The 24740-nt window shown below is 64.3% G+C and overlaps 5 protein-coding genes across 19 annotated transcripts; 3 read left to right on the forward strand and 2 right to left on the reverse strand.

Moving 5' to 3' along the window:
* Nucleotides 1-2037: 2037 nt before the first annotated feature.
* On the reverse strand, nt 2038-23854 carry EME2 (essential meiotic structure-specific endonuclease subunit 2). 9 transcript variants are annotated; one of them, XM_047838549.1, is made up of 10 exons: nt 23494-23854; nt 23149-23285; nt 22771-22863; nt 22017-22108; nt 21736-21832; nt 21451-21566; nt 21076-21265; nt 20784-20978; nt 14617-17409; nt 2038-3367 (listed from the first exon to the last, which is right to left on the reverse strand). In XM_047838549.1, exons 1-8 carry the CDS (start codon nt 23852-23854, stop codon nt 20808-20810), a joined length of 1257 nt encoding a protein of 418 aa, XP_047694505.1. In that variant the 3' UTR covers nt 2038-3367; nt 14617-17409; nt 20784-20807. The 9 variants fall into 9 exon arrangements, with proteins under 9 accessions (XP_047694505.1, XP_047694502.1, XP_047694504.1 ...); XM_047838546.1 differs by having other exon boundaries at nt 14617-20622; XM_047838548.1 differs by having other exon boundaries at nt 14617-18707; nt 18849-20978.
* On the forward strand, nt 6026-10164 carry IGFALS (insulin like growth factor binding protein acid labile subunit). The gene is made up of 2 exons (XM_047838539.1): nt 6026-7233; nt 8178-10164. The coding sequence occupies exons 1-2, from the start codon at nt 7020-7022 to the stop codon at nt 9977-9979; spliced, it is 2016 nt and encodes a 671-aa protein (XP_047694495.1). The 5' UTR covers nt 6026-7019; the 3' UTR covers nt 9980-10164.
* Nucleotides 10792-14515, reverse strand: NUBP2 (NUBP iron-sulfur cluster assembly factor 2, cytosolic). Of its 4 annotated transcripts, XM_047838556.1 has the most exons (8): nt 14447-14489; nt 13309-13371; nt 12917-13035; nt 12624-12822; nt 11892-12046; nt 11680-11790; nt 11482-11551; nt 10792-11374 (listed from the first exon to the last, which is right to left on the reverse strand). In XM_047838556.1, exons 1-8 carry the CDS (start codon nt 14460-14462, stop codon nt 11229-11231), a joined length of 879 nt encoding a protein of 292 aa, XP_047694512.1. In that variant the 5' UTR covers nt 14463-14489; the 3' UTR covers nt 10792-11228. The 4 variants fall into 4 exon arrangements, with proteins under 4 accessions (XP_047694512.1, XP_047694513.1, XP_047694515.1 ...); XM_047838557.1 differs by lacking the exon at nt 13309-13371 and having other exon boundaries at nt 14447-14515; XM_047838559.1 differs by lacking the exons at nt 13309-13371; nt 14447-14489 and adding an exon at nt 14193-14440.
* Nucleotides 14745-20391, forward strand: SPSB3 (splA/ryanodine receptor domain and SOCS box containing 3). 4 transcript variants are annotated; one of them, XM_047838542.1, is made up of 7 exons: nt 14745-14918; nt 15965-16102; nt 18550-18727; nt 18826-19013; nt 19133-19235; nt 19327-19452; nt 19664-20004. In XM_047838542.1, exons 1-7 carry the CDS (start codon nt 14745-14747, stop codon nt 20002-20004), a joined length of 1248 nt encoding a protein of 415 aa, XP_047694498.1. The 4 variants fall into 4 exon arrangements, with proteins under 4 accessions (XP_047694498.1, XP_047694496.1, XP_047694497.1 ...); XM_047838540.1 differs by having other exon boundaries at nt 19133-19452; nt 19664-20391; XM_047838541.1 differs by having other exon boundaries at nt 18826-19452.
* Nucleotides 23823-24666, forward strand: MRPS34 (mitochondrial ribosomal protein S34). The gene is made up of 3 exons (XM_047838563.1): nt 23823-24143; nt 24233-24275; nt 24365-24666. Exons 1-3 carry the CDS (start codon nt 23823-23825, stop codon nt 24658-24660), a joined length of 660 nt encoding a protein of 219 aa, XP_047694519.1. The 3' UTR covers nt 24661-24666.
* The last annotated feature ends 74 nt before the right edge of the window (nt 24667-24740 follow it).

Genomic DNA, 24740 nt, shown 5'->3' on the forward strand with positions numbered 1-24740 from the left:
CTGGTCTGGCCGACTCTACGTGAGTGTGTCGGCGGCTGCACTCTGGCCTTCCTTGTACAAGCCCGGTCTGCTTCCTGTAAATGACGGCAACATGGGGTGGGGGGGGGGCAGGGGGAGGTCTCTTCCCTCGTGGGGAGCTCGAAGGAGGTGATTCTGCAGGGAGCCTGGTGCTCGCTCTGTGCACTTTTTCACACCACCGGCTCCCTTTGTAAACGGTTATGGGCTGTCCCTCCGTGGGTTTCAGCCACTTGGGGAGACGTCTTTCTTTGCAACATTTTCTCTTTTCTCTTTTCAAGAATTAAATCTCCATACCCAGTGTGGGGCTTGAACTCACACCCCACTGAGCCAGCCAGGCACCCTCCTTCCAGCGTTTCCTGAAGGGGTCAGGGGTGCCCTCCTGCTCGCTGATCTCTTGCTGTGGCTCCCACCTCCTGGGCTCCTAGGTGTCGCCTTTCTGAGCACGGATGCGAAGCTGGGAGCCTGTCCGAAGCGTGTGGTGCGGGGCACGGTGGTGTGGCTGGGGCCTGGCGTGGCTTCTCTCCTTCACCTCTTCCCTGACACGTAGGGGCTCTGAGGCGGCCCGTCCTCTTCCCATCAGGCACGAGCCCAGGGCCCCCGCGGCCTGGGGAGGAGTGCTGAAGTCTCTCCCTAGGGCCGTGCGCCCGCTTTCCTGGCTGGGGTCTGCCTGCCCTGCTGTGGTGCTGCTCTCCAGCTAGGAAGGCGCTGGGGTCCTAGCGGTGACCAGGCCTTACTAATCAGAACCTACCACATGTCTCTGTGTACGAGGTGAGGTTCACAGCAGTGACCCGAGTGTGTGTTTCAGGGCCTTTGAGGACATTCATCGTGGTGTAGTCCCCTGAACTTTTCATCATTAACGTGTCAGTGAAACCATAAAAGCAGAGGCTTCTCTTGGTCCATCTCCCCAGGATGCCGATCCTGGGCCGGGGCAGCAGGGAGGCCTGGGACGTGGTCTGGTGTGGGGCCCACAGATCGAGACGGCGAGACACCCTGTGCCCATGTGCGGTCGGGGCTCTGTCTGCATCAAAGGTCAGCCCTTAGCAGAGGTGGGGGTCGGGCCCATCCGGGGTCCCACCGTGGCCAGGTGGGTGTGTGTAGGCAGGGAGAGGGGGGCGAGGAGGCAGGACACCGCATCCTGTGTCTTCCTTCCCCGGCTGCCAGCTCAGACAGGTGTCATAATTATGCGTCACCCGGAACCCTGACTTTCTCAGAGTCCTCTGATGAAGCAGCAAATGGTTCCTGTCCACTGAGTGGGCGTGGCAGCCCCTGGGGACAAAGAACACTTCGTATGTACAGCGGAAGCAAGAGTACAACTGAGAAATCGCAAGGAAGATAAGTAACGTAGCAGTAAGGATTAGAGGTCTTGATTCTCGGCAAGAGCCAGACCGCGTCGATGCCATGGCCAAGGACGCGGAAGGAGCACGGCGCGCGACTGCTCGACGGACCCCGCCTGGGTTCAGAACGGCCCGCGCAGCGGCGTCCTCAGGCACAGACCACAACTCCGGCCACGGAACAAGGCGTCCTAAGTCTCCAGAAGCCAACGCATACGAAGTACGTCCTCTGACCCCAGCGGAATTAGTTACCTGTGGCGGAGCGAAGTGAGGAAAACCTCCCCCTGTTTAGAAGTGAAGTAACAGATCTCTAAGCTTGGGGGTCAAAAGAAGCAAAAGCGGACACCAGTGTCTGTCAGACACAGACAAGCCCAGGGCCTCCTACACCTGCACAGAAAAGGCTTCTACCTCGGGAAACTAGAGAAGAGCAAGAGAAACATGAAGAAGAAGAAGACAGGAAATCAGCCGGACAGTAAACCCAAAGCTCTCTGAAAAGATCATCAAGTTGACAGACCCACAGTGATACAACACCCAGGTTCCCGAATTCACGCGGGAGACGGGGCCGGACCACCCACCCTGCAGAAATAAACGTCAAGGCCTCTCCAGGAATGCGAGTGAACGACACCGATGAATTCCTACAGACACAAATCATTTAAATGGACTCAGAAAAAAACAGGAAAACACCACAGACCTGTAATAAGAAACTGAATTAACACAGAAAGTCTAAAGTTCACACAAAGGAAGAGCCTGGTGACTTCACGGAGCATTTGGACAATAACACCCATCACTCACAAACTCTTTCAGAAGACAGAGGGACGCTTCCCAGCTCCTTTGCGACGCAAGCCTGGGCCTGACAGAAGACTAGACGTCGGTGTCCCTGGTGAACCTAGATGTTAACCTTGTAACACAGCATCAGTAACCCAAATACGGCAGCACTTGCACCATCAGCCGCACATCTGAAAACCAAAAGACGTCGCGGCCCATCCTAGGGGAACGAAGGACAAAATCCACGGGATCAACTCAACGGACGCAGCGAAACAAGGAATGAAACCCGGCACGTTCGTGGTGAGAAGTGTCCAACCGCGGGAAGGCAGCTTCCCTGGCCTCAGGATCAAAGACACCCGTGCGAAGTTTCCTCGCGGACCTCGTGCCGGCAGCCTTGAGTCGGACCCGGGCCACGCCGGACCACAGTGCCTGCGGGGCTGCGTCCTCCCGGAGGTGTCCTACTGCCGGAGGCGCCCACGTTCCTCGGCTCCTGGCCTCTTCCCTGTCTACTCCCGACCCGGGGTTGGGGTCCTCTCACTGCCTACGCCCGCCCTTCCTGACCCCCCGCTTCCACCATCAAGGACCCCTGTGGTGACACTGGGTCCATCTGGAAAACCCACGTTAGTCTCACTATCCAGGCTGATCAGCACCTCCACTCCCTTTGCCCGTGTAACCCGACACAGTCCGGATTCCGGCGGAAGGACAGGATATCTTCGAGAGCATCATTCTGCCTGTCAGAGCATCAGAAGTCATGGTGACGGGCCGAATGCTCACCTCCAACACCAGGAGCAGGTGAGGGAGGTGTGCTCTCACCTCCGTACTCCACATCATACTGGGCGTGCAGTGAGGCACAGAAAGGAACAGAAAAGGGGTAGTACACAGACTGGAGAGAACAAGCGAACACGTTCTTAGTCACAGCTGACAGGGTCCTACGGAATCCAGATACACGCACACACCTGGCCGGTGAGTTTGACGGTCCCGGACACAAGATCGGTAAGAGAAATACAGGATCTTTCTACCTGGAAATGAAATTCAGACCACTTCATACACAACAGCACCAAGACTAATAACATAAGTAGAAACTATTTTATCAAAAACACAAGGGGCACCTGGGTGGCTCAGTCGGTTAAGTGTCCAACTCTTGCTTTCGGCTCAGGTGGTGGTCTCAAGGTTGTGAGTTCAAGCCCCACATCAGGCTGTGTGATGAGCAAGTATCCTGCTTGGGCTTCTCTGCTCACGCTCGCTCTCTTGCTCTGTGTGAAAATAATAAATAAACGTTAAAGTTAAAAAAAATAGTGTCAAGTTTAGAAAACTTAAGGAAGATGTAAGTAAATGGGAAGGTACTCCGTGTCTCTTGATTAGAAGAACTTTGTGATCTTGGGTTAGGCACACAAAAAGCATGAAACACAAAAAACCTCAGTAAGCTGGACTTCACTAAACTTTCACGTTTCAAAGGACAAGGTTTTTTTTTTTTTAATTTTTTTTTTTTTTTAACGTTTTTTATTTATTTCTGAGACAGGGAGAGACAGAGTGTGAACAGGGGAGGGTCAGGGAGAGGGAGACACAGAATCTGATACAGGCTCCAGGCTCTGAGCTGTCAGCACAGAGCCCGACGCGGGGCTCGAACTCACGGACCGCGAGATCGTGACCTGAGCCGAAGTCGGCCGCTTCACCGACTGAGCCACCCAGGCACCCAAGGTTTTTTTTTTTTTTTTTTTTAATTGGTAAGCCACAGGCAAGGAAAAGTATCTGCAGGTATCGTGTCTGATAACCGACAATTAAAGTCTGGCAACTCAGAAAACAATTTAAAAACGTGCAAGACTCAGATCAACACCCCGCCTGTAAAGACGAGGACCACTGTGCACATGAGAAGGCGCTCGGCCCTAACTGTCCACGACACGGAGGGTCGCGGGATGGGAGCAGCTGACCTGCAGACAGCACACCCCACGTGCGGGTGAGGACGAGACCCAGCTGGAACGCTCCCACTTCTCACAATGTTACGCTTTTGAGAACGGTTTTTTAAAAAGTCAGACATAAGGGGTGCCTGGCTGTCAGGAGAGCACGAGAGTTGATCTTGGGGTGGTGAGTTTGAGCCCCAAGTCGGGGATAGAGGCTACTTAAAAATAAAATCCTTAAAAAGTTATACATAAATATCCTGTGAAGCAGCAATTCCACTCCTGAGAACCTACTGGAAGGACGAGACACACGTCCACACCAAGACTTGTATCTAAGCGTCCACGCCAACGCTGTAGCAGCCCCCAAAACAGAAACAAAGCAAATGCCCATCAGCTGGCGAGTGGACCCACACATGGTGCAGATCCCTAGGGCGACAGCCGTTCAGCCAACAAGGCACGAAGGACTCACACGCTGCTGTGTGGGGGATGCACAAGACCACAGAGCGCACACAGGGTCCTGTAGCGGCGGGGGGGGGGGGGGGGGGGCACCGTCCAAACCGCAGGGCTGTGAGCTTTCTACGCATCACAAGGCTGTTGGCGCGGAAGAGAGCCGTCGGTGAAGGGGTCGCGCCAGCTAACGCTCACTGTGCCACCCCACAAGTGACAGGCGCGTCCGGCCCGGACTGATGGGAGACGGAACCCAAGGGGAAAAAAGGGATCAAATAATATCAAGAAGCAACAACCACCTAGGAGAAAACCTACACACGACCCGAGATCCCAGGAGCACCGAGAGCACCGCGTGCGGGGGCGGGAAGACAGCATGGTGAGAACACCCGTCCGCCACGAACCTGAGCACGACCCTCACCCCGACAGCCTCCGGTTTTGGCTCACACACCCGGCAAGCTGCTCCCGTGACATTTGAGGAACCAAAAGGGGCCACGCGCAGGTGGCTGGACTGCTCCGGCGGGGATCTGCTCCACAAGCCACGGACACTTCCCCACACCCTCTGGCCTCGGGGGCAGCCCCCCACGGCCGGGGGCCCCGACATCGTGTCCACACGCACATCCACGGTGCACTCTGGTCCCTGTGGCACACGGGATGTGACCACACGAGGGTCTGCACGGTCAGGACTCTGGGTTTGCTGTCCCTCAGGCTGGCACCCGAGGAACCCAGCTCAGTGACCCTGCAGGGTCTAGGGACAGCAGGCAGGATGCCACGGCCCACACGTGCCCGATGGGGGACTTGTATCCGGAGAAGAAGTTTTTAAACACACACATCAGACTATCCGACAATCGAACAAAATCACAAAATGGGACATTCCCCCGGCGACAAGCCCGAGGTGCTGGTGCGTCACCAACATTTGAGAAACAAACGACAGTTGACATTCACCCCCCTTTGGGGCAAGGGACGGCTGGGGCGGGGGTGTGGTGGGCGACTCGACCGCCCAGAGCAATCCAAGTGTCGCGCCCCGAGGTCTGAGCTGGACGCCAGGACCGCTCAGCCTCCACGACAGCAGCGGCCAAAGCCAGTGCGCGAACCCCGTACACAGAAGCTGGGAAGCGAAGGACGCCGCGCGCCTCGGGCAGACCCTCGGGCGGTCAACCGTGCACGACAGGAGCATCAAGGGACCCGGCAGCCAGGACAGGCCGCTCTGGGAGGCCTGGGGCGCCGGGGACAGGCTGGCGTTGCGGCAACCCCCAGCCCCCCGAGTTCTCCAGCGCCCCACCCGGGATCTATAGACAGCACGGTCCCCTCCCCATGCTCACCCTCCCTTCCCGACGAGGGTCCTCGGCCACGAACGTGCTGAGTCCGCACTTTGCGCTGTGTCAGTGCGTGTTTACCGTGTAAATTTCTGGGCGTGGACTTTCTCCCGGCAGATCTATAATTTCTCAGAACAACCTGGAAATCAATCAAAGCTCAATAAAGGGAGAGATAAAGCTGCCCTCACCCCCAGGCATGAGCAGCTCAGGCAGGGCAGGGGCGAGGCAGGGTGGGGGGCTGGGGAGGGGCGCCGCAGCTGCCCACTGTCCCCTCCACGGGGCTGCGAAGCAACCGCCTCCCTCCGCATCGCCTCGCGGTGGGGGCGTCACGTTGGAGTCTGAACTTCCACAAGCCCTGCCTCCAGCCCCGCCTGCGCAGCCAGAGGAGGGCCCCATGGGCAGAGGCTGGGAGGCGGGGCTGGAGGGCCGACTGCACCCCGCCAGCCCCAGGGAAGAGGGGTTCTGGGCAGCCAGAGCAGAGGCCGGTGGATGAAGGCACAGCAGGGCTCCCCTCGCTCGAGCAACCAGCACCTTGCCGCCCCCCTACTTCCTGGCCTGACCCGGGGCTGCCCGCAGGCCAGGTGCTGGGCCGCCATCCTGTGCAGAGCGGGGTGGCCGTGCCCCCCCCCCCCCCCCCCAACAGCTCTGGGAACATCAGGAGTCCCAAAGCAGGTGGAGGCTGGTCTTGCGGCGCAAGACCTGGCCCCCAAGGCTGGGCCCCCCTCCGCTCTTCCCGGGAGGGCAGTGCTAGGAAAGCAAACACGAGGTGGCCGGGAGCCCGGCTGCTGTTCCTAGAAGAGGCTGGGGGAGGAGGAGTGGCCAGACACCAGCTGACCCTGAGGTCGCAGAAGCCCCGGGGAGTCCTAATGAGGACCCCACCCAGGCTGTTAGGAAACGGGCAGGGGGAGGGAAGGTGTGACCAGCATGCCAGACCCAGCTCCTACTTAACTCCCACGTGGCCATCTGCTGAGCCGGGAGGTCCCCCACAGCGGCCCGAGGGGCCCCCACCTGGGCTCCGGGGGCCGGCCAAGCAGCGGGGCCTCCTCTCCCGGCTTCCCCAAAGCTGTCCCAACCACAGGCTGCTGCAGGGGAGATCCCTGCCCCCACATGCCTGCTGCCCCAGCTCTGCTCAGCCCTGCAGGGCGAAGGTGGGGGGACACGCCCATCCCCCAGAGCTGCACCACCGCCCACCTTGATCCCCAAAGGTGGCTGGGGGGTGAACGCGGCACCCCCCGACTCTCCCCTGTGCTATGTGCACTCTGGGCACTCGGGGCCGATGCTGGCAGCCGGGCATGAGGGGGTTAATGGAACCCAGGTCAGCAGGGCTGGGCTGGCCTGCGGCAGGGTGCTGGCTGCCCCAGCAGTGGGGAAGTCAGAGGGCAGGAGCAGCCGGCCCCAGCAGACGCACCCCTGCTCACTGCCCGCCTGTGGTCTGCTCTGCACACGGGATGGCCCTGAAGAGAGGTGAGGGGCCCCCAAGTGCCCCGGCCCCTCGTTCTGGGGGCAGCCGCCTGGCCAGGGGCGGGCCTTTCTGGGTGGGCCGATGGGGGAAGTGTCCCTGCTGGGGTCCCAGAATGCCTCAGGTCCCTCTGTCCACCTCCACTCTGGTCCCAGGGCCCAGGACAGTGGTACAGGGGAAGGGTGGGAGTCGCCTCTCAACCCCTAGAGACCCTCCCCTGGGGACTGCTGCCCTTCCAGCCCCGTGGGGCCTGGTCCCGTCCACAGGGGATGGGGCATGCTCTGACCTCATGCTGAGTCCCTGAGCCCTTCCAAGGGCCGGGACAGGCCCAGTTCTGTGGGTAGCCCAGCGTTCAATGCAGGTTTTGGGGTGGCGCTGCTGTGAGGCCCAGCGCCCTTCATCCTAACACACCCCTGGCCCCTGGTGAGGGGATGGCGTTCTGTCCACCCTGCTTCTGTCCCCATGCCGGCAGCGGGCTGCATATGCCAGGGAGCACCCGTGTGAGGGCCCTCCAATCTGGGGGCAACGGCCGGCGCTCGAGGGCAGCGAGCACACGTGACCCGGGCCTGTGCCAGCAAGCCCTCCCGCATTCCCCCTGGGCCCACCTGGCAGCCTGGCCGGTGCCCGTGTTCGGGATGCAGACGGCCGCCCAGCTCTACGGGCAGGTTTCCTCTGGGAAGGGGCATCCCGGCCCCACCGGGTGGAGAGGACAGTTGGTCTGGAGCCGGACGACAGCTGTCCTGTCTGGCTCCGCTTCTAGTCCCGGCGGGGTGAGTACGACTCGGCTTCCACCTTTCTGCCGCCTGACTGGCAGCGCATGTCTTTACGGTCACGTGCTGTGGTCTCGGTGCCGAGTTCCATGCTGGGCTGCGGGCACAGGCCGAGGCCTGGAACGTCCCGGGTCTCGCTCGCCCCGGGACTCACGTCCTCCGGCTCCTTCTCCTTGCAGGAGGCCCGGCCCTGGCCGTGCTCCTGGTCTCCTGGGCAGCGCTGGGCCCCTGCGGCCTGGAGGGAGCGGAGCCCGGGGCTCTGGGGAAGGCTGAGAGCCCGCAATGCCCAGCCGTCTGCACCTGCGGCCACGAGGACTATTCGGACGAGCTCAGCGTCTTCTGCAGCTCCAGGAACCTCACGCGGCTGCCCGACGGCATCCCGGACGGCGCCAGGGCCCTGTGGCTGGACGGCAACAACTTCTCCTCCATCCCCGCGGCGGCCTTCCAGAACCTCTCCGGTCTGGGCTTCCTCAACCTACAGGGCAGTGGGCTGGCCAGCCTGGAGCCGCGGGCACTGCTCGGCCTGCACAACCTCCACCACCTGCACCTGGAGCGGAACCAGCTGCGGGGGCTGGCGGCCCACACGTTCCTGCACACCCCGGGCCTCGCCTCGCTCGGCCTCAGCAACAACCTGCTGGGCAGGGTGGACGAGGGCCTCTTCCGGGGGCTGTCCGGCCTCTGGGACCTCAACCTCGGCTGGAACAGCCTGGCCGTGCTCCCGGACGCCGCCTTCCAGGGCCTGGCCGGCCTCCGCGAGCTGGTGCTGGCGGGCAACAAGCTGGCCTACCTGCAGCCCGCGCTCTTCTGTGGCCTCGGCGAGCTGCGGGAGTTGGACCTGAGTAGGAACGCCCTGCGCAGCGTCAAGGCCAACGTCTTCGTCAAACTGCCCAAGCTCCAGAAGCTCTACCTGGACCACAACCTCATCGCCGCCGTGGCCCCCGGCGCCTTCCTGGGCCTGAGGGCGCTGCGCTGGCTGGACCTGTCGCACAACCGGCTGGGCGGCCTCCTGGAGGACACCTTCCCCGGCCTGCTGGGCCTGCACGTCCTGCGCCTCTCGCACAACGCCATCGCGGGCTTGCGGCCCCGCACCTTCAAGGACCTGCACTTCCTGGAGGAGCTGCGGCTGGACCACAACCGCATCCGGCAGCTGCCCGGCCAGGCCTTCGAGGGCCTGGGCCAGCTGGAGGTGCTCACGCTCAATGACAACCAGATCCAGGAGATCGAGGCGGGCGCCTTCCTCGGCCTCCTGAGCGTGGCGGTCATGAACCTGTCCGGGAACTGCCTGCGGGCGCTCCCGGAGCAGGCGTTCCAGGGCCTGGGCCGGCTGCACAGCCTGCACCTGGAGCGCAGCTGCCTGGGCCGCATCCGCCCGCACGCCTTCGCCGGCCTCTCGGGGCTGCGCCGGCTCTTCCTCCGGGACAACGGCATCGTGGCCGTGGAGGACCAGGGCCTGCAGGGGCTCGCGGAGCTCCTGGAGCTGGACCTCACCGCCAACCGGCTCGCACACCTGCCCGGCCAGCTCTTCCAGGGGCTCGGCAAGCTGGAGTACCTGCTCCTCGCCGGCAACCAGCTGGCGGCGCTGTCCGCGGACGCCCTGAGGCCCCTGCGGCGCGTCTTCTGGCTGGACGTGTCGCACAACCGCCTGGAGGCCCTGCCCGAGGACGTGCTGGCGCCGCTGGGGCAGCTGCGCTACCTGAACCTCAGGAACAACTCCCTGCGGACCTTCGTGCCGCGGGCCCCCGGCCTGGAGCGCCTGTGGCTTGAGGGCAACCCCTGGGACTGCGGCTGCCCCCTCCGGGCCCTCAGGGCCCTGGCCCTGCAGCAGCCCGACGTGGTCCCCCGCTTCGTGCGGGCAGCGCCGGACGGCGACGACGGCCAGCCGCCCGCGTACGCCTACAACAACATCACCTGCACCGGCCCCGCAGCCGTCGCCGGCCTCGACCTGCGGGACGTGGCCGAGGCCCACTTTGCTCACTGCTGACCGCGGGCTCGCCGGCCCAGAGCCCGGCGGGGACACGATGTCCGCCTCGGGCCTAGGCGTCACCTGCTCGCTTGCCGGGGTCCTGTCCCTGGGAGGACCCGGGGCAGCCGGGGGGTTCTGCTGGTGGGGGCACCGCCATCACATAGCACCCCCCCGCAGTCGGTAATTAAAAGCAATCTAACACATGCGTGTGACCGCAGGGGTGTAGCCTGGGGGAGGGGGTTGGGAAGAAGGGTGCCATCCCGGGTCCCCGTCCTGTGTCCCCCCACCACCACACCCCTCCTAGGACGCCCGCCCACACCTGAGGGGCAGCAGCACCCACTCCGGGGCTCCGGAACCTCGGCTGTCCTCTTCGTGCAGTGTCCCCGGAGGCCCTGGTCCTGGGAAGCCGAGGTTCAGCCGGGGCAGCCTCCATTGCCAGCTGGGACACCGGCCCGTGCCCCCAGCTCCTGGCCAAAGCTCTCGGCAGTGCCCCCTTTGCCGTCCTTTCCACACCCGGAAGCATCTGTCCGTGGCGCGCCCGCCCCTGTCCCTCAGGACGTGGGACCGGAGGTTGCCCTCCGCCTCGCTCCTCTCTCCTGCTCTCAGCTCTGCCCTGGGCCCTGGGGCAGGAGGAGGCGGGAGCGGCTAAGCCTCCCCCAACGCACATGCCTCTCCGCCATCACCAAGCCCTCCACGTACTGCCACCACACTTGACCCAAATGTATCCAGGGGGCTCGGGGCCGGGGTGCCTGCTGAGAAGTGCGCAACATGCAAACACAGAGCCGGGACCGGGACAGGAGAGTCTGGAAGCATCAGACCTGTCACCGCGGTGAGGGGTGGAGGGGAGAACATTTAATTGTGGGTTCCTTTGAAGCGACAAGCTTAACACCTCACGGCACGCTCTCTTCTGTCACCACCCCCCTTCTGTCACAGGAGTCCCGAGGACAGCAGAGGCCCCAACGATTTTCCAGGCACGTGGGCTTTGGGGCCCAGGGGGAGACGGCTGCCGTTTGAGCACCGTGAGACCAAGTGGGAACGTGCCAGCCAGGGAGAGCTCAGGCCACCGGGACCCCACACGTCCCCCTGGGCCCTGCCACGGGCCAACCTGGGGGAACCACTCACTGTCAGCCGCTCTGCTGTCCAGATGCTACGGCAGCACCGGACTGGGTCCAGGGGCAGGGCTGAGGGAGGGAATGCTGGCCCCACACCCTTCTGCTTGGGTCTGCATACACTCGGCCAGGAGGCCCGTGGTGGGGGGAGGGTTCGATCAGGGGACGCGAGCAGGCGCCTCGGTCAGAACTTTCTGGGCTATAGACAGGAGCGCAGGGAAGGCTGGGCTCTCAGGAAATTCCCGGATGAAGTCTCGACCCTCCTCTAGGCTCTTAGTGAGCTCTGGGTCCAGGGGCACAGAGCCTGTGAAGGGAGAGGGCAGGGGAGGGGCCGTGAGGGCGGCGGGGAGGGCCCCGCAGAGGGGCTCCCAGAGCCAGCCCAAGGGCCAACGGGGGCCGCAACGCACTCACCCAGGAAGGGGACTCCGGCGTGACTGGCCAGCTCCTCCCCGCCTCCCCGGGAGAAGATGCTGGTGCACTCCTACAACAGACACACACGTGCTGCTCCCTCCGTCGGCTCCCCCCGCGCCGAGGGGCAGGTCCCGGGCTGTCCCAGCCGGCCCAACCCCCTCAAGGGCTGCTGACCCCCGCCAAGTCCCCACGACTCACCGCGCAGTGTGGGCAGACGAAACCGCTCATGTTCTCCACCACCCCGAGCACCCGCAGCCCCGTTTTCCTACAGAAGGTCAGCTCCCGCCGCACGTCCCCCACGGACACCGCCTGAGACCGAGGAAGAGAGGACCGTGGCCAGCGGGTCACTCTGCCTAGCCCTGGGTGTAGGGTCCCAGACCTCCAGGAGACCGAAGGAGCTCACGGGGTACCTGGGGTGTGGTGACCACGAGGGCCCCCAGGGGACCGTAGGGACGCAGGGCGTCCACGGTGGCCATGTGCTCATCAGACGTCCCCGGTGGCGTGTCTACAACCAGGTAGTCCAGCTGCCCCCAGGCCACGTCCGACACGAACTGCTTTATCAGCGCTGTAGCGACCCAGGGAGGCCCCGGGGGCAGGTGAGGCCAGGGTCTCACGGGGGCCTCTCCAAGTCCCTCGCCAGCAGCCAGCCTCCAGCAGAGGGGCCGCCCGAGGGCAGCACAGCAAGCCGTTCCTCTGGGAGACGGAAGTGCACCGCGCGGCAGGGAGGCTCCTTCCCGGGCCCCCAACACTCCCGCTCAGGCCTTAGCCGGGACCCGTGACCCTCCTGGGGGTGTCGGTGCCCGGACCCGGGTGCACCTCAAGCCTTGGCAGCTGGAGGTGAGGCGGCCTGCAGCGACGGCCCGCACAAGCGCGCCCCAAAGCAGCCCCCGCGCTCAGCCTGCTGGGGCAGAAACCCCAGAGCCCAGCCTCGCCGGGGCCTCCTGCCCTCATCCCCCGCACCGGCCTGATGGCTCAGGTGGGCAGCAGGACCGTCGTGGAAACAGGGAGCCTGCCGTGGCAGTCTCTGCTTTACCCAACAACGCGGGGAGGGCCCGCGGTTCCTGCGCTTTCTAATGGCAACAGCTGAGGCGAGTAGGAAGGCTGGCCGCCCCCCTCCGCCCGCCATTACCACCGGCCATTACCATTCTTCTTGGGCCCCCTCCACACCACGGCCTCGTCAGGGTTCTCCAGCAGAAAGCCCACGGACATGAGGCAGATGCTCTGCTCCTGGTCCACATAGACGGGCACCCAGCCGCCGTCACACTGGTGCACGGCCCTGCCCTGTGCCCGAAGCATGCGGGGGATGCTGGGACCACACAGGTCCACGTCGAGGATCCCCACCTGCAAGGAAGCGGGACGTCCACACTGCGCAGGGGGCTCACGAGGCAGGGGCAGAAGGGACGCCCGCGCAGTGGCCGGGTTGGGGGGTGCTCACCTTCTTGCCTGCATGGCGCAGGGCCAAGGCCAGCTCCGTGGAGATGGTGCTTTTCCCGACCCCCCCCTTTCCTGAGAGCACGAGGATGATGTGTTGGACGCCTGCCAGGTTTCCAGCCTCTAGCCGGAAGGGAGGAGGGCAGAGGACCTCAGTGCCAGGCGCTCTTCAAGGCTCACTCACCGAGGGGTCGCCAAGCACCTCCCACGCCCCAGATTCTGAGACCTGCCCCCTCACCCTGACATCAGCAAACACCCCAGGCGGAAGGTCTTCCAGTCGCCCAGCCCCAGATTTGACCCTCGGGTTTTCTGAATGCTGCCACCACAGCCCCTGCCTGCAGCCAGGCTGCTGGGGCGGGACTGACCGGCCTCGAGCCGCCCCTTTACACTGCACACCTGTGAGCTCGCTCACACGCGGCCCGCACGTGGTCGATGAGCCGAGGGGCTGCTGGCTCCCAGCTGACTCCAGGGGAAAACAGGCAAACACGGAAGACGATGGGGGATCGGCTCATCGTGACCGATGGCAGGTGCGTCTGTGCTGGGGCGGCCCCCACCCCCGCTCCTAGGACGGACCTGTGGGTGCCCAGCGTCCTCTTCTCGGGAAGGACGCTTCTGGCTCCGGGGACCAGAACCGCCTCTCTCAGACCGGTCCTTAAACCCCAAGTGCATTAGGGCAGCCACAGTTTGCACCTGCATCCTTGGCTATTCCCCATGAGGGCCCGGGTCCAACAACCGTGGATCCCCGCTGGCCGTTGGCCACTCTGCCTCAGCCTCCCTCTCCTTTCAGGGAGCCTGAAATGTCACTGAATATTCACCATTCCCACCCCTGCCACCCCCAGGGGCTGCCATCTGCATCCACGCAACCCCTGTGCGACACTCTCTTGTTACCTCAGCGCCCTCTGGCCCTCGCCATCCAGACTCCAGCCCGGTGTCCGACAAGCGACTTTCCCCACCACCGTCGCTGCGAGCCCGGGTCCTCAGGCGGGCTCCACAAACAACGGTACCGATACCACCCCCCTGCTCAACGCTCCATGGGTAGGTTCAAAGGCCCCCACCTGCAAAGCCTCCACAAGAAAAACCGAGAGGGACAACTGGCCCGGCTTCTGGCGGGTCTCTGTCACAAAAGCACACAGTGCCTGCCCCAGGTCTGCCCCGAGGACTCGGACCGGACCGAGCACGACTTTGAGCCGCGAGCGGCAAAGCGCCGCTACGGAAAGTCTCCTATGCACCCCCCTCCCCGCCCCACTTCTCTTCCTCAGCAGGGACCTTTAGAAAGTTACCCTAGTACTTCGCGCAGAACCAGAAGAGACGTCCGTGTTCGCGTTACGACCCCCGCTTAACCCAGAACTCTCCAGTACGTCGGTTACAACCTGAACCTCCGACCTTCCGGCACCAGCAGGCCCACGAATCGGACGCGTGGGGTGCAGTACGGCGACCCCGCGCCCGTCACCTGCCTGCCCGCGGCTGGAAACCCAGGGCCGCGCCCCGCAGCTGCGCGCCGGACCCTCCCACTCCCGAGGACCCCGGCGCTCACCCGCCGCTGCCTCCATCCCGCCGCACCCCGCGGCCGCTTTCCGCTTCCAGCGCGCAGCGCCCGCCCCCTGGCCGTCCTGATAGGGCCACTCGCGCGGCACTCAGCCAATCACGTCCCACGTAAGGTGCACGCACGTTGCGGTGCGTCCGACGAACCGGAGATGGACTCACTTCCGTGTTGGGCCCTTTCTCGCCCTATGCCGAACGGGCGCACGGGCCCTCTCCCCGACGGGTTGAGATGTGACCAATAGGGATGTCGAGTCAGGATTGACAGGCCCAGCATCCTGTCGGCAGGAAACATGTGCCGCGCGGCCCGCCCCCTGCTCCGGGCCGCCAGCGCCCGCCAACACCCGGCCGCGGCAGCAGGGCCAATGCGGCGCGGGGGGCGGGCTGCGGGGCGGGGATTGTTTACGTCTCGTTCGGGAGCTGAAAGTAGGTCACGGCCGCCCGGCGGAACGCGGCGGCGGCGACAGGTGAGCGGCGGCCGGCGGCACCCGCGCCCGCTGGCCTGGCGGTTCCGCTGGCGGCGGGAGGCCCCGGTGCGCCTTTGTTCGTGCGGGCGGCGGTGCCAAGCGTCCCCGTCGTAATTCCCGCCACCGCGCGGCAGCGGACACCCGCGGGGACCGGGTCGGGAGCGCGTCGCCTGCTGTGCGCTGCGGCGGGGCCGCCACCTGCGCCGAGCGGGCGGGGGCGCCTGGGCTCCGGAAGCTCTCGGTGCAGGGGACCGCCGGGACGGTTACAGAAGCCGGCAAGGAACCTGCGAGCCCAGCACGGGAGGGGAGGGCATTCCGGGTAAAGGGCAGGGCAGGGCTAGCAACTGCAACGGAGCCCTTGCGGCTTGGGGAAACACAGGCGAACTTGAAGGTGTTGCAGAAATTTGCATTCTCTGTTAATGATGCAAGGCTGGAGGGGTTTCAGGGCTTTTTAAGGGTTGTTTAATTTTTAAGATTTGTGTTTCCGAACACAACCTTGGTTGTAATGAGTGGAGTGGGAGGAGCCAGAAGGAAGGTGAGCTGTGGTTGGGAAGTCGGGCGACCGCAGGGATGGAGAGGTGTTCAGGCCACGCCTTGGAGGTGCTGTGACGCTGTTAGGCTACCGCCCAAGGAAGGAAAGGGGTGTTCAGGATGACTGCGGTGGGTCTGGCATGAGGAACTGGGCGGTTGGAGATGCCATTTGTCAAACTGGGCAACAGAGGAGCCAGACAAGGTTTGAGATGCCTGAGGGACACGCAGGCAGGACAGCTGGGCTCAGTAGGCTGAGCTCAGAGAGGGGCTGAAATCCACACTCCGGAGTCATGGGTGTCTGGATGGTGTTCTATGCTCTCTGTCTGGCTTTTATCAAGGTGCTTGCACGCTGGAGGGAGGTGTGAGGTCAGGAAGAGTTCCAGAGCCCTGGCTGGGCACACATGCGGCTCCTAAGAGCGGCCACCTTGAGATGGGCCTGGCACCGCTGGCTGAGGACGGAGCGTGGGAGTTGGTGCCACAGATCTTCTTGGCTCAGAACCTGGGTTTTCTTCCAGATCCTGTCCACCATGGCCAGGCGTCCTCGCAGCAGCACAGCTTGGCATTTCGTCCTGAGTGCAGCCCGCCGAGATGCGGATGCCCGGGCCGTGGCTCTGGCGGGGAGCGCTAACTGGGGCTACGACTCAGATGGGCAGGTAGGTCCTAGCGGGGGAGGTGGACATGGCTGGACCGAAGGGTTGAGACGCCCAGGACGGGCACTGCCTGAGCCCAGACTGAAAGATGAAGATGCGCCCGAGGGCAGTTTATCTCGGTTGAGAACCCACCGGTCCTGGGGTGACAGGACCCAGGGCAGGTGCTGTATCCTTCTCTGTGCTTTCCATTTTCTGTCAGTTTATTCAACAAAAGCTTCTCTGTTCCACTCACCTGACCGTTCTCCAAAGGTAGCTATTGTTAACCGAACATGTGTGCTCTTGCCTGGACAGATGTGCATTTGACGTTTATGCATATGCACACGTGTGTGTAGGAAGACTTCCGATTCTTGGAGGCCAGAGTTGCAGCACCTTTCCTCCGTTGGCAACTCCAGAGCTCTGGGAAGGCCAGGAGCCAGGAGCTGTCCACAGAGTGGCTTGACTGGGGTGCAGGGTGCCTGATGCACCCGAGTCTCACCGCACCAGCCGCAGCCGGGCCAGGATGGAGCGGCAGGGCTGCTTGGCCATTGTGCCTATTGGCTGGGTGGGCACCGTGGAGGGCTTCCTGAGTCTCCTCGACCCGGGCAGGGGTTTGGTTTTGCCCTGAGTCCCCTCTGGCTGCCTGCAGGGATGATCCTTGGGCGACTCACGTCTGCCATGTCACAGCCACCCACCCTTTTGCCCCTGCGCAGCCAGGTGTTCTGGAAGAGGTTGCATCTCTTCTAGAGTGAGTGTGGCCGAGCCCCACGGAACCTCCAGACCTGGAGGCTGCAGTTCTGAGTTGGGGCGGCAGCCCCTTCCTAGGGCCTCCCTGCCCCAGCCAGCAAGAGGCCAGAGGCCTGCATTCCTGTCCTGCCTCTGGCTCCCCTGGACCACGTGACCCAGAGCAGTCTGTTCTGCCAGTCCCTGCCTTTACCAGCTCATCACTGGGAGATGCGGGAGGTGTTCAGGGGCCGGGTCACAGCATCTGACACATATTTGCTGCTCATCTGTCACCTGCTGGGCCTGGAGTACTGGATTGTGTGGGCGGGCCGGTCACCCTGAGAACCTCTGAAGGATGAACACGCCTCTCCCTTCCTCGTTCTATTCTGGTCTGTGACCCTGGCTGCTGACCGAGTGGGAAGGGGGCTAGGGTCCACCCCTGGCCAGTAGAGCCAGTCTGCCTTGGCTTTTGGGGATCAGCATTCCATGGTAGTTGTGTGCTTGGGGTCTCCTTCCTGTATCCCTTTGGCATCGGTCTGTAACTGAAATTTCCCATTGTCTTCACTTGGTCTCTGCCACACGGCTTCTGGGTGACAACCCCGTGGCCCCAACTGTAACAGAAAAGAAACAAGGACCGGGTTCTCCCGAGGGGCTTCCACTCCGGTGGGAGAAGGGAGGAGAGAGATCTGCGGGACGGGGAGCACAGCAGGGGATGGAGGGGCTGGAAGAGCCTCTCTGAAGTGACACACAGAACCTGCGGTCTAAAGGCGGACCACCCTCACCCTGTGGGAGAAAGTGGACAGGCCTGTGGGGGGTTGGGAGGCTGCCTGGTGGGCTCCGATGGAGGCTGTGGGCCTTCGCTCAGAGCAGTGGCTTGCTGAGGTGTGGCAGGCCCAGCCCGGGTCTGAGCAGGGGCTGCCGGCCTGCTGCGCGGAGGGCATTTCAGGGAGCGAGTGGAGGGCCCAGAGGCCAGGAAAGGGAGTTGGAGGGTGGGGCCGGACCAGGTCCCCAGCCCCTTGCTGGTTGGCCTGGAGTCCACAGCTAAGGCAGGTGTCCAGAAAGGCCTGTGTCTTTAGAACAGGAACACCTCCTGTGCACAGAAAGCGTCCCTAACTGGCCTGCAAGAAGGATCTGGCTCTGGGTCACCATCAGGCCTTCAAGACTCGGAACACGTGCCCTGACGACTGGGCCCCTCAGGCAGAAGACCAAGTCTCCACTCAGTGTTTTCCTACTGTAGAAGTGGCATGGGGCCACAGGGCTCCAGGGTGCCCCACCACGTGGATAGGGTGCACGGGCACTGCCACGGCGAGGGGCACCTGCTGGAGTCCGGCTGTTGCCCGAGGGCACGGCCTTCGTGGGGTTGGCATGGCCCTCGCCCTGGGGCTCCCTTGCTTCCGGCTGCCCTCGGGTGGGGCTGCGGCGTCTCCTCAGCCTGGAAGCTGCCTAGAGAACGAGGAGCGGTGGAGCAGGCAGGCGGCCCCGGGTGGCTCAACGTCAGCTGGAGGCCCAGTGCCCCTGGCTGTGTGGAAACGGGGTGGAGCCCTTGAAGCCACTGCCAGGATGCTGGAGCTGTCCAAGGTCACCGTGGGTGGCACTGGCAAGGGTGGGCAGTGCGTGTGTGGGAGACCCGGGAAGCCCTCCGGGGCCAAATCCCCGGGTCCCTTCCTGGGCCATTAGAGCGGCTGACCCGCGGGCCTAGGGATGGTGGGCGGCAGTGCCCCACACCCGAGCAACCAGTCTTTCCCTCCCAGCACAGTGACTCTGACTCGGACCCCGAGTCCTCAGCCCTGCCGCCACCCATCCCCAGCGCCGTGCCCGTGACCGGGGAGTCCTTCTGTGACTGTGACAGTCCGAGCGAGGCCTCCTTCTGCAACAGCCTGCACGCGGCACACCGGGGCAAGGACTGTCGCTGTGGCGAGGAAGATGAGCGTGAGTGCCTGGGGGCCCCTGGGGGGGGGGGGGGGGGCGGGGAGGAGCCTGGGGCCAGCCTGCCCTCCAGCCCTGGCCTCTGGCCTCCCCCTTCGCAGATTTTGACTGGGTGTGGGATGACCTGAATAAGTCTTCGGCCACCCTGCTGAGCTGTGACAACCGCAAGGTCAACTTCCACACGGAGTACAGCTGCGGCACGGCGGCCATCCGGGGCACCAAGGAGCTGGGGGAGGGCCAGCATTTCTGGGAGATCAAGATGACCTCTCCCGTCTATGGCACCGACATGGTAAGCAGCCGGGGGGCGGGGGGCAGGAGTGCCTCCAGGGCCCAGGCCCGCCCCCCACCTCCCCAGCTGGCGGGCCTCGGCAGGCCCTTGACCCCCTGTGCCGGCCCCGCTCTCCCCAGATGGTGGGCATCGGGACATCAGACGTGGATCTGGACAAGTATCACCACACATTCTGCAGCCTGCTCGGCAGGGACGAGGACAGCTGGGGCCTCTCCTATACGGGTGCGCGGGGCACTGCGGCCGGTGGGGCGGGCGGGAGGCCGGGGCGGCATGGCTCACCCCTCCGCCGCCCCCCTCCCCCGCCCCCCCTCAGGGCTCCTCCACCACAAGGGCGACAAGATGAGCTTCTCGTCGAGATTCGGCCAGGGCTCCATCATTGGTGTGCACCTGGACACCTGGCACGGCACGCTGACCTTCTTCAAGAACAGGAAGTGCATAGGTGAGGGCGGCTGGGCCCGGGCCCCCGGGGCCGGCAGCTGGAGCCCCAGGCCAAGCACCCCAGGCTCCCCAGGGGGCTGTCCTCACAGAAGCTGAGGCGCCGGGATCCCCGGCGCGAGAGTCGTCAGGGATGTCCGTGTCCTCGGATGCCGTCGGGGGACACGCAGCCCCCGCAGGGGCCAGAGCTCAGGCTATGCTCCCTGCTCCCGCAGGCGTGGCGGCCACCAAGCTGCAGAACAAGAAGTTCTACCCGATGGTGTGCTCCACGGCGGCCAAGAGCAGCATGAAGGTGATCCGCTCGTGCGCCAGCGTCACGTCCCTGCAGTTCCTGTGCTGCTACCGCCTGCGCCAGCTGCGGCCCGACTCCGGGGACACGCTGGAGGGTCTGCCCCTGCCGCCCGGCCTGAAGCAGGTGCTGCGCCACAAGCTGGGCTGGGTCCTGAGCATGAGCTGTGGCCGCCACAAGCCCCCCGCGCCCTCGCCCAAGGCCACGGCCGATCCCGGCGGCCCGGAGACCCGGCGCTGCCAGAGGAAGCGCTGCCGACGGACCTAACTTGTTTCCCAACGAAAACTGCTTTTCCGGGCCGAGGTGGCGCGTTCTCCGTCCCTCCCTTTTGGGCCACGCTCCAGGGCAGCAGACGGGACGGAGCTGAGGTCCGTCCCTCTGCCACCCGAGGCTGGGACAGGCCCTGCGCTCCTGAAAGCAGAACCGTCCAAGGGCACCTGCTTCCTGCGTTGGGTGTGGGGGCGGCCGTCCTGGCTCTTTGGGACTGACCGCGGGCCCGGGCGGCTGTTGTGGGCTGCGGAGGACACGCGTCAGAGGTGGCACCGCGGCTGCCGCCAGCCGGGGCTCTTTCTTAACTTGCCTTTTGCATGTCGTCAGCTGCTGTTTCTCCCGTCCCAGGCTGAAATGACCCTAATAAACTTGGCGTTTGGGCAACGCCTCGCAGTGGTGCTGGGACAAGGCCTGGGGCTCTTTCCTTATTAGGTCCAGCTGCATTACGGTGCTTTCCAGGAGACAGCCTGGCTGTCTTTCCTCCCGCAAGACCCCATCTTACCGCTTCTTCCCCTTCCTGACCATTCCGCTGGGGCACCAGGCCCGTAGCTCCCGTGGACAGGACCCAGGGCAGGGGAACCTCACCGCCACCCTCTCCAGCCAGCGTGGCAGCTCCTGGCAAGAGCGTCATCTCCTGCTCCTCCCGGCACCACCCCCTCGGGGCCAGGGGGCCAGACCTGACTGAGCATTCCACCCTCCCATCCCCCACATGCAGCGCTGTTCCCTTCCCTCAGCCTGTGGTAGTTTCCAGTTACTAGGCAGGGCAGGCAGCGTACCCCCTTCTGGTCCTGCGGACGTGGTCAGGAGCCCAGGTCCAGCAGGAGCTCAGGACTGGTCGTGGTCAAGAAGAGGCAGATGCGGCGGGCAAGGTCAGGGCCCACCCTGCGGGGCCGCGCACCATCGCCCGTCTTCACGGGGAGGTCAGCCAGGAGGGCCATGCGCTCCTGCTCTGTGTTGCAGGTCCTGTAGGCCTAGGACAGGCACGGAGATGAGCAGGGCAGGTCCTGGGTACCTGGCTCCAAACGTGGCGGGGGGGGGGGGGGGGGGGGGCAGTGCAGGGGGACCTACCTGCTGCAGAAGGCGGGGGGAGGGGAAGGCAGTGACAACAGCATCGGCCACGGCGGGGCTGACCCGGTTGAACTGCCTGATCTGCCGCCACCAGACCCCCCGAAGCCCTGTGCCATCTCTTGCCACTCGTTCACCCCCTGCCCAGCGTCCAGCCACACAGAAGGAAAAGGCACGGGACTCCCGGTACTGCCTGCAGACAGAGAAGGATGCAGAGGAACTTCTAGAAACTTCTCACCTTCTGAACGTCCCACTCTCCAAGCTCAACAAAGCCCTCAGTCTTCCCCGCTCCCAAAGCTATCAGAAAGGTACCACCTCTCCAGGCACTCCTGTCCCCCCTCCCGGCTGCAGCCACCAGTCAGGGTGGTGGTCACGCACTTGAGGGGGCGCTGCGCAAAGGCCTTGGTGAACGCGCACACGTGCCGACTCAGCTCCTGCCAGGAGGCCACCAGCAGCACATCCAGGTGTGCCCAGAGCTGCAGGAGCACCAGGGCCTGAGGACGTGAGCCCAGAGTGCGTCAGCGGAGGTCACCCTTGGGGACACCCAGCTGAGACCAACCCCACATGCTGCCTGGGACCAAAATCGGGGCTGCGGGGCCTTGGAGAGCAGTCCAAGCTCCAGGACCAAGGCCAAACACCTCACCCCACCCAACCAGCCCTCACCTCCTCCACCCTGGGCCAGCTGAGTGCCACTGCCGTACGGGCCACTGCTGCAGTCTCCAGCTGCCTCGTCTCGTGGATGTTGCTGGGCTGGTGAGACCTGAGCAGAGGTTGCCTGTCCCTCCGGCTCCCGCCACCCTGCCATTCCCACCCTCCAGTTCTGTTTCCCCGATCTGCCCAAGGAAGGGGGGCAGCTGTGTCACAGCCACCCCCAAAGCCACCACCTTTCCCCTGAACCCTCCCATCCCAGCTGGGCCTATTGAAGGCATTAGGGTGACCGGTACCACAGGTAGGCATCCAGCCCAATGACAGCTACATGGGGGCTGGCGGAGCCCTCAGGAGAGATCCACGGTACCGAGCAGGGTGGGCCACAGGTCTGCAAGCCAAGGATGAACACACCCGTTTTGGAGGCTGTGGCAGGCAGGACCCACGGGCTACCAGGCCACAGCCAGTTTGCAGACAGAAAAAAAAGCGAGCTTGGGAGTAACTGAGGGGTCCTGGGAAAAACAGGCACAGTCTCTCTCTGGTCACCCAGCCAGCTCCTGTTGGAAACTGGCTTTACACCTCTAGCAAAAGCAAAGAACATGTGAAAGCCCCGGGCACGTCCCAGGTACTGAAAAGAGCAAGTCTGAGTCCCCATCCCCCATTTCTGCTCTATCCCTGCACCCTAGCCTGCCCTGTGGCTGGCATATGACACGTTTGATAAGTACCTAACAACAGACAGCAAAACCTGCAAAGAGTCTGATTGAACGCCTCTGACTTCTCGCTAGTTTCTCTGGGAAACCTTCCTCATCCTGACTCTCATCCTGTGGAAACGGCTGTGGCTCCCATCCACTTCCAGGCCAAGGACCCACTTGGCTTCTCCATCTTGCCCACAACAGCTCCACAGTTGCTGATGAGAACTCCAGACTGCTACATGCATGCCCTGTCTGACCCTCTCTCCTTAAGCAGGGAAGGGAGGCACGCAGAACAGCTCCCCCACGCTAAGAAACCCAGCCCCTAGAGATTTGTGGACGACTACCGCCCCCACCAGAGCACCTGGGTCAGCTGGTTGACGCCCTGCAGAAACTCCTCGGGCTCCAGGAGCAGCAGGAAATCCTGTTCACCTGCGTCCCACACCTCAGAAGGCACCTGTGGGGCATCCAGGTGGCTCTGAGGCTCCTGGCCACAGTCAATCCCAGGCTCCACCAGAACTACTCTGCTAAAAAACCCATGTCCCATCCCCTGCCAGGTCCAAGGCCAGTCGGGTTCTAAGGACAGGAGCCCTGCAACTTACCAGCACAGTAGCTTGGACCCCACCCACTCAGTGTTCTTCCTTCCCAGTTTACCGATCTGTAAAATGTGCAGGGTGTGTGAAGCCTCGCACATAAAACACTCTGGCCAGAATCGTACTCTGTTACAAACCAGGACACTCACGGTGCGGGGGCAAGAATCCGGCTTTGCTCTGGTCCACCTGAGGCTCCGGGCCAGGCGCTGGGTTTCCACTTGGTACTCACAGCCCAGAGTGCTCAGGGCCTCCAGCAGGATGAGAGCACCAGCATCTTCCAGAACGGCTGTGAAAGGCCGCAAGAACACAGCGGTCACTACTTCCCTGCCCCGCGGGCGAGGCCACCATCTGGTCGCCCCCAGGCCACACGCGTCCCCGCCAGGAAACCCACGCCAATTCCTGGACGGGAGGCGGCCTTGGGGATGCGGCTGCCCCTGGGGCGCCCGCAGGGGGAGGTTCTGGGTCCCGCGGCCACTCCCCGCGCCCGCCCGCACCTGGGTCCACGCGCACCGCCACGCGCCGCAGGGCCTGCTCGGGCCGCAGCGCCTTGGCCGCTACCCTGCGCCCCTCCGCCGGGCCGGGCACCCTCGCACCCTCCTCCGCGCCCGCGGGGTCCTCGGCGTCCGAGTCCGAGACCTCCCATGTCGGGGGACGCCGCAGACACCCGCCCCGGCGCGAGCTCCCCGCCCTCCCCGCATCCGTCCGCGACATGGCCGGCCCGGCCTCCAACTGGCTTCCGGCCGAGCCCGGACGCCTTTGCGCGGGACACCGGCCGCTTCCGGCGGCGGCGGTGGAGCGGCTTCCGGTCGGCGGGGCGCGGACCATGGCGCGGAAGAAGTTGCGGCCGCGGCTCATCGCCGAGCTGGCCCGTCGCGTGCGGGCCCTGCGGGAGCAACGGGAGCGGCCGCGCGACTCGCAGCGCTATGCGCTGGACTACGGGACGCTGACGCGGCCGCACTCGGGCCGCCGGCTGCCCGCGCGCGCCTGGGCCGACGTGCGCCGCGAGAGCAGCCTGCTGCAGCTGCTCAGCCGCCTGCCGCTCTTCGGCCTGGGTCGCCTCGTGACGCGCAAGTCCTGGCTGTGGCAGCACGACGAGCCGTGCTACTGGCGCCTCACGCGCGTGCGGCCCGACTACACGGCGCAGGTGCGAGCGCGCGCCCCGTCCCCCGCCACCGCCTCCGAGGCCGCGCGCGCGCTCTGAGCCGACCCCCTCCCTCTGCCCTTGCTTTGCAGAACTTGGAGCACGGCAAGGCCTGGGGCATCCTGACCTTCAAAGGTGAGGCGTTGGGGCCCCGGGTGGGGTGGCCGTCGGCCGCAGCCTGCCCCGCGAGCGTGTGTGCGATGCGCGCCGGCCCTCTTTCTCAGGACACACGGAGACCGAGGCCCGGGAGATCGCGCAGGTCATGCACCACGACTGGCGGCTGGTGCCCAAGCACGAGGAGGCGGCCTTCACGGCTGTCACGCCAGCACCGCCCGAGGACGCTCAGTGCCGTGTGCCCTACCCGCCGCTCCTCCGGGCCATGATTCTAGCGGAGCGACGGAAGAGCGGGGACACCAGCACCGAGGAGCCCATGCTGAATCTCGAGAGGACGCGAGAGCATCCCTGGGACTACCCTGCGAAACAGGAGGCGAAGAAAAAGGCCAAGGCCGCCGCGGTGTAAAACGCCAGAGCGGGCAGGCTGTCGGGGAAGCGAACGGCGCTGGGCCCCGGTGTGAGCGAGAATGAACCCCCAGGAGCTTG

The sequence above is a fragment of the Prionailurus viverrinus genome, chromosome E3 (genome assembly GCF_022837055.1).
Source record: "Prionailurus viverrinus isolate Anna chromosome E3, UM_Priviv_1.0, whole genome shotgun sequence".
Classification (NCBI taxonomy): domain Eukaryota; kingdom Metazoa; phylum Chordata; class Mammalia; order Carnivora; family Felidae; genus Prionailurus; species Prionailurus viverrinus.

Bases quoted from the DNA above. Each gene is read 5' to 3' on its own strand.
- IGFALS (XM_047838539.1), top strand. From the start codon at position 7,020: ATGTGCACTCTGGGCACTCGGGGCCGATGCTGGCAGCCGGGCATGAGG. The intron at 7,234-8,177 runs GTGAGGGGCCCC...TTCTCCTTGCAG, and splicing joins CGGGATGGCCCTGAAGAGAG to GAGGCCCGGCCCTGGCCGTG.
- NUBP2 (XM_047838556.1), bottom strand. The intron at 12,823-12,916 runs GTGAGCACCCCC...GCTTCCTTGCAG, and splicing joins TGCGCCATGCAGGCAAGAAG to GTGGGGATCCTCGACGTGGA. The intron at 11,375-11,481 runs GTGAGTGCGTTG...CTCCCTTCACAG, and splicing joins CGCCGGAGTCCCCTTCCTGG to GCTCTGTGCCCCTGGACCCA.
- SPSB3 (XM_047838540.1), top strand. From the start codon at position 14,745: ATGTGCCGCGCGGCCCGCCCCCTGCTCCGGGCCGCCAGCGCCCGCCAA. The intron at 16,103-18,549 runs GTAGGTCCTAGC...TTTCCCTCCCAG, and splicing joins GCTACGACTCAGATGGGCAG to CACAGTGACTCTGACTCGGA. The intron at 19,453-19,663 runs GTGAGGGCGGCT...CTGCTCCCGCAG, and splicing joins CAAGAACAGGAAGTGCATAG to GCGTGGCGGCCACCAAGCTG.
- MRPS34 (XM_047838563.1), top strand. From the start codon at position 23,823: ATGGCGCGGAAGAAGTTGCGGCCGCGGCTCATCGCCGAGCTGGCCCGT. The intron at 24,144-24,232 runs GTGCGAGCGCGC...CTTGCTTTGCAG, and splicing joins GGCCCGACTACACGGCGCAG to AACTTGGAGCACGGCAAGGC. The intron at 24,276-24,364 runs GTGAGGCGTTGG...CCTCTTTCTCAG, and splicing joins GGGCATCCTGACCTTCAAAG to GACACACGGAGACCGAGGCC.
- EME2 (XM_047838549.1), bottom strand. From the start codon at position 23,854: ATGAGCCGCGGCCGCAACTTCTTCCGCGCCATGGTCCGCGCCCCGCCG. The intron at 22,109-22,770 runs GTGCTCTGGTGG...CTTGGCTTGCAG, and splicing joins GCGTCAACCAGCTGACCCAG to ACCTGTGGCCCACCCTGCTC. The intron at 21,266-21,450 runs GTGCGTGACCAC...CTCTGTCTGCAG, and splicing joins TTTGCGCAGCGCCCCCTCAA to GCAGTACCGGGAGTCCCGTG.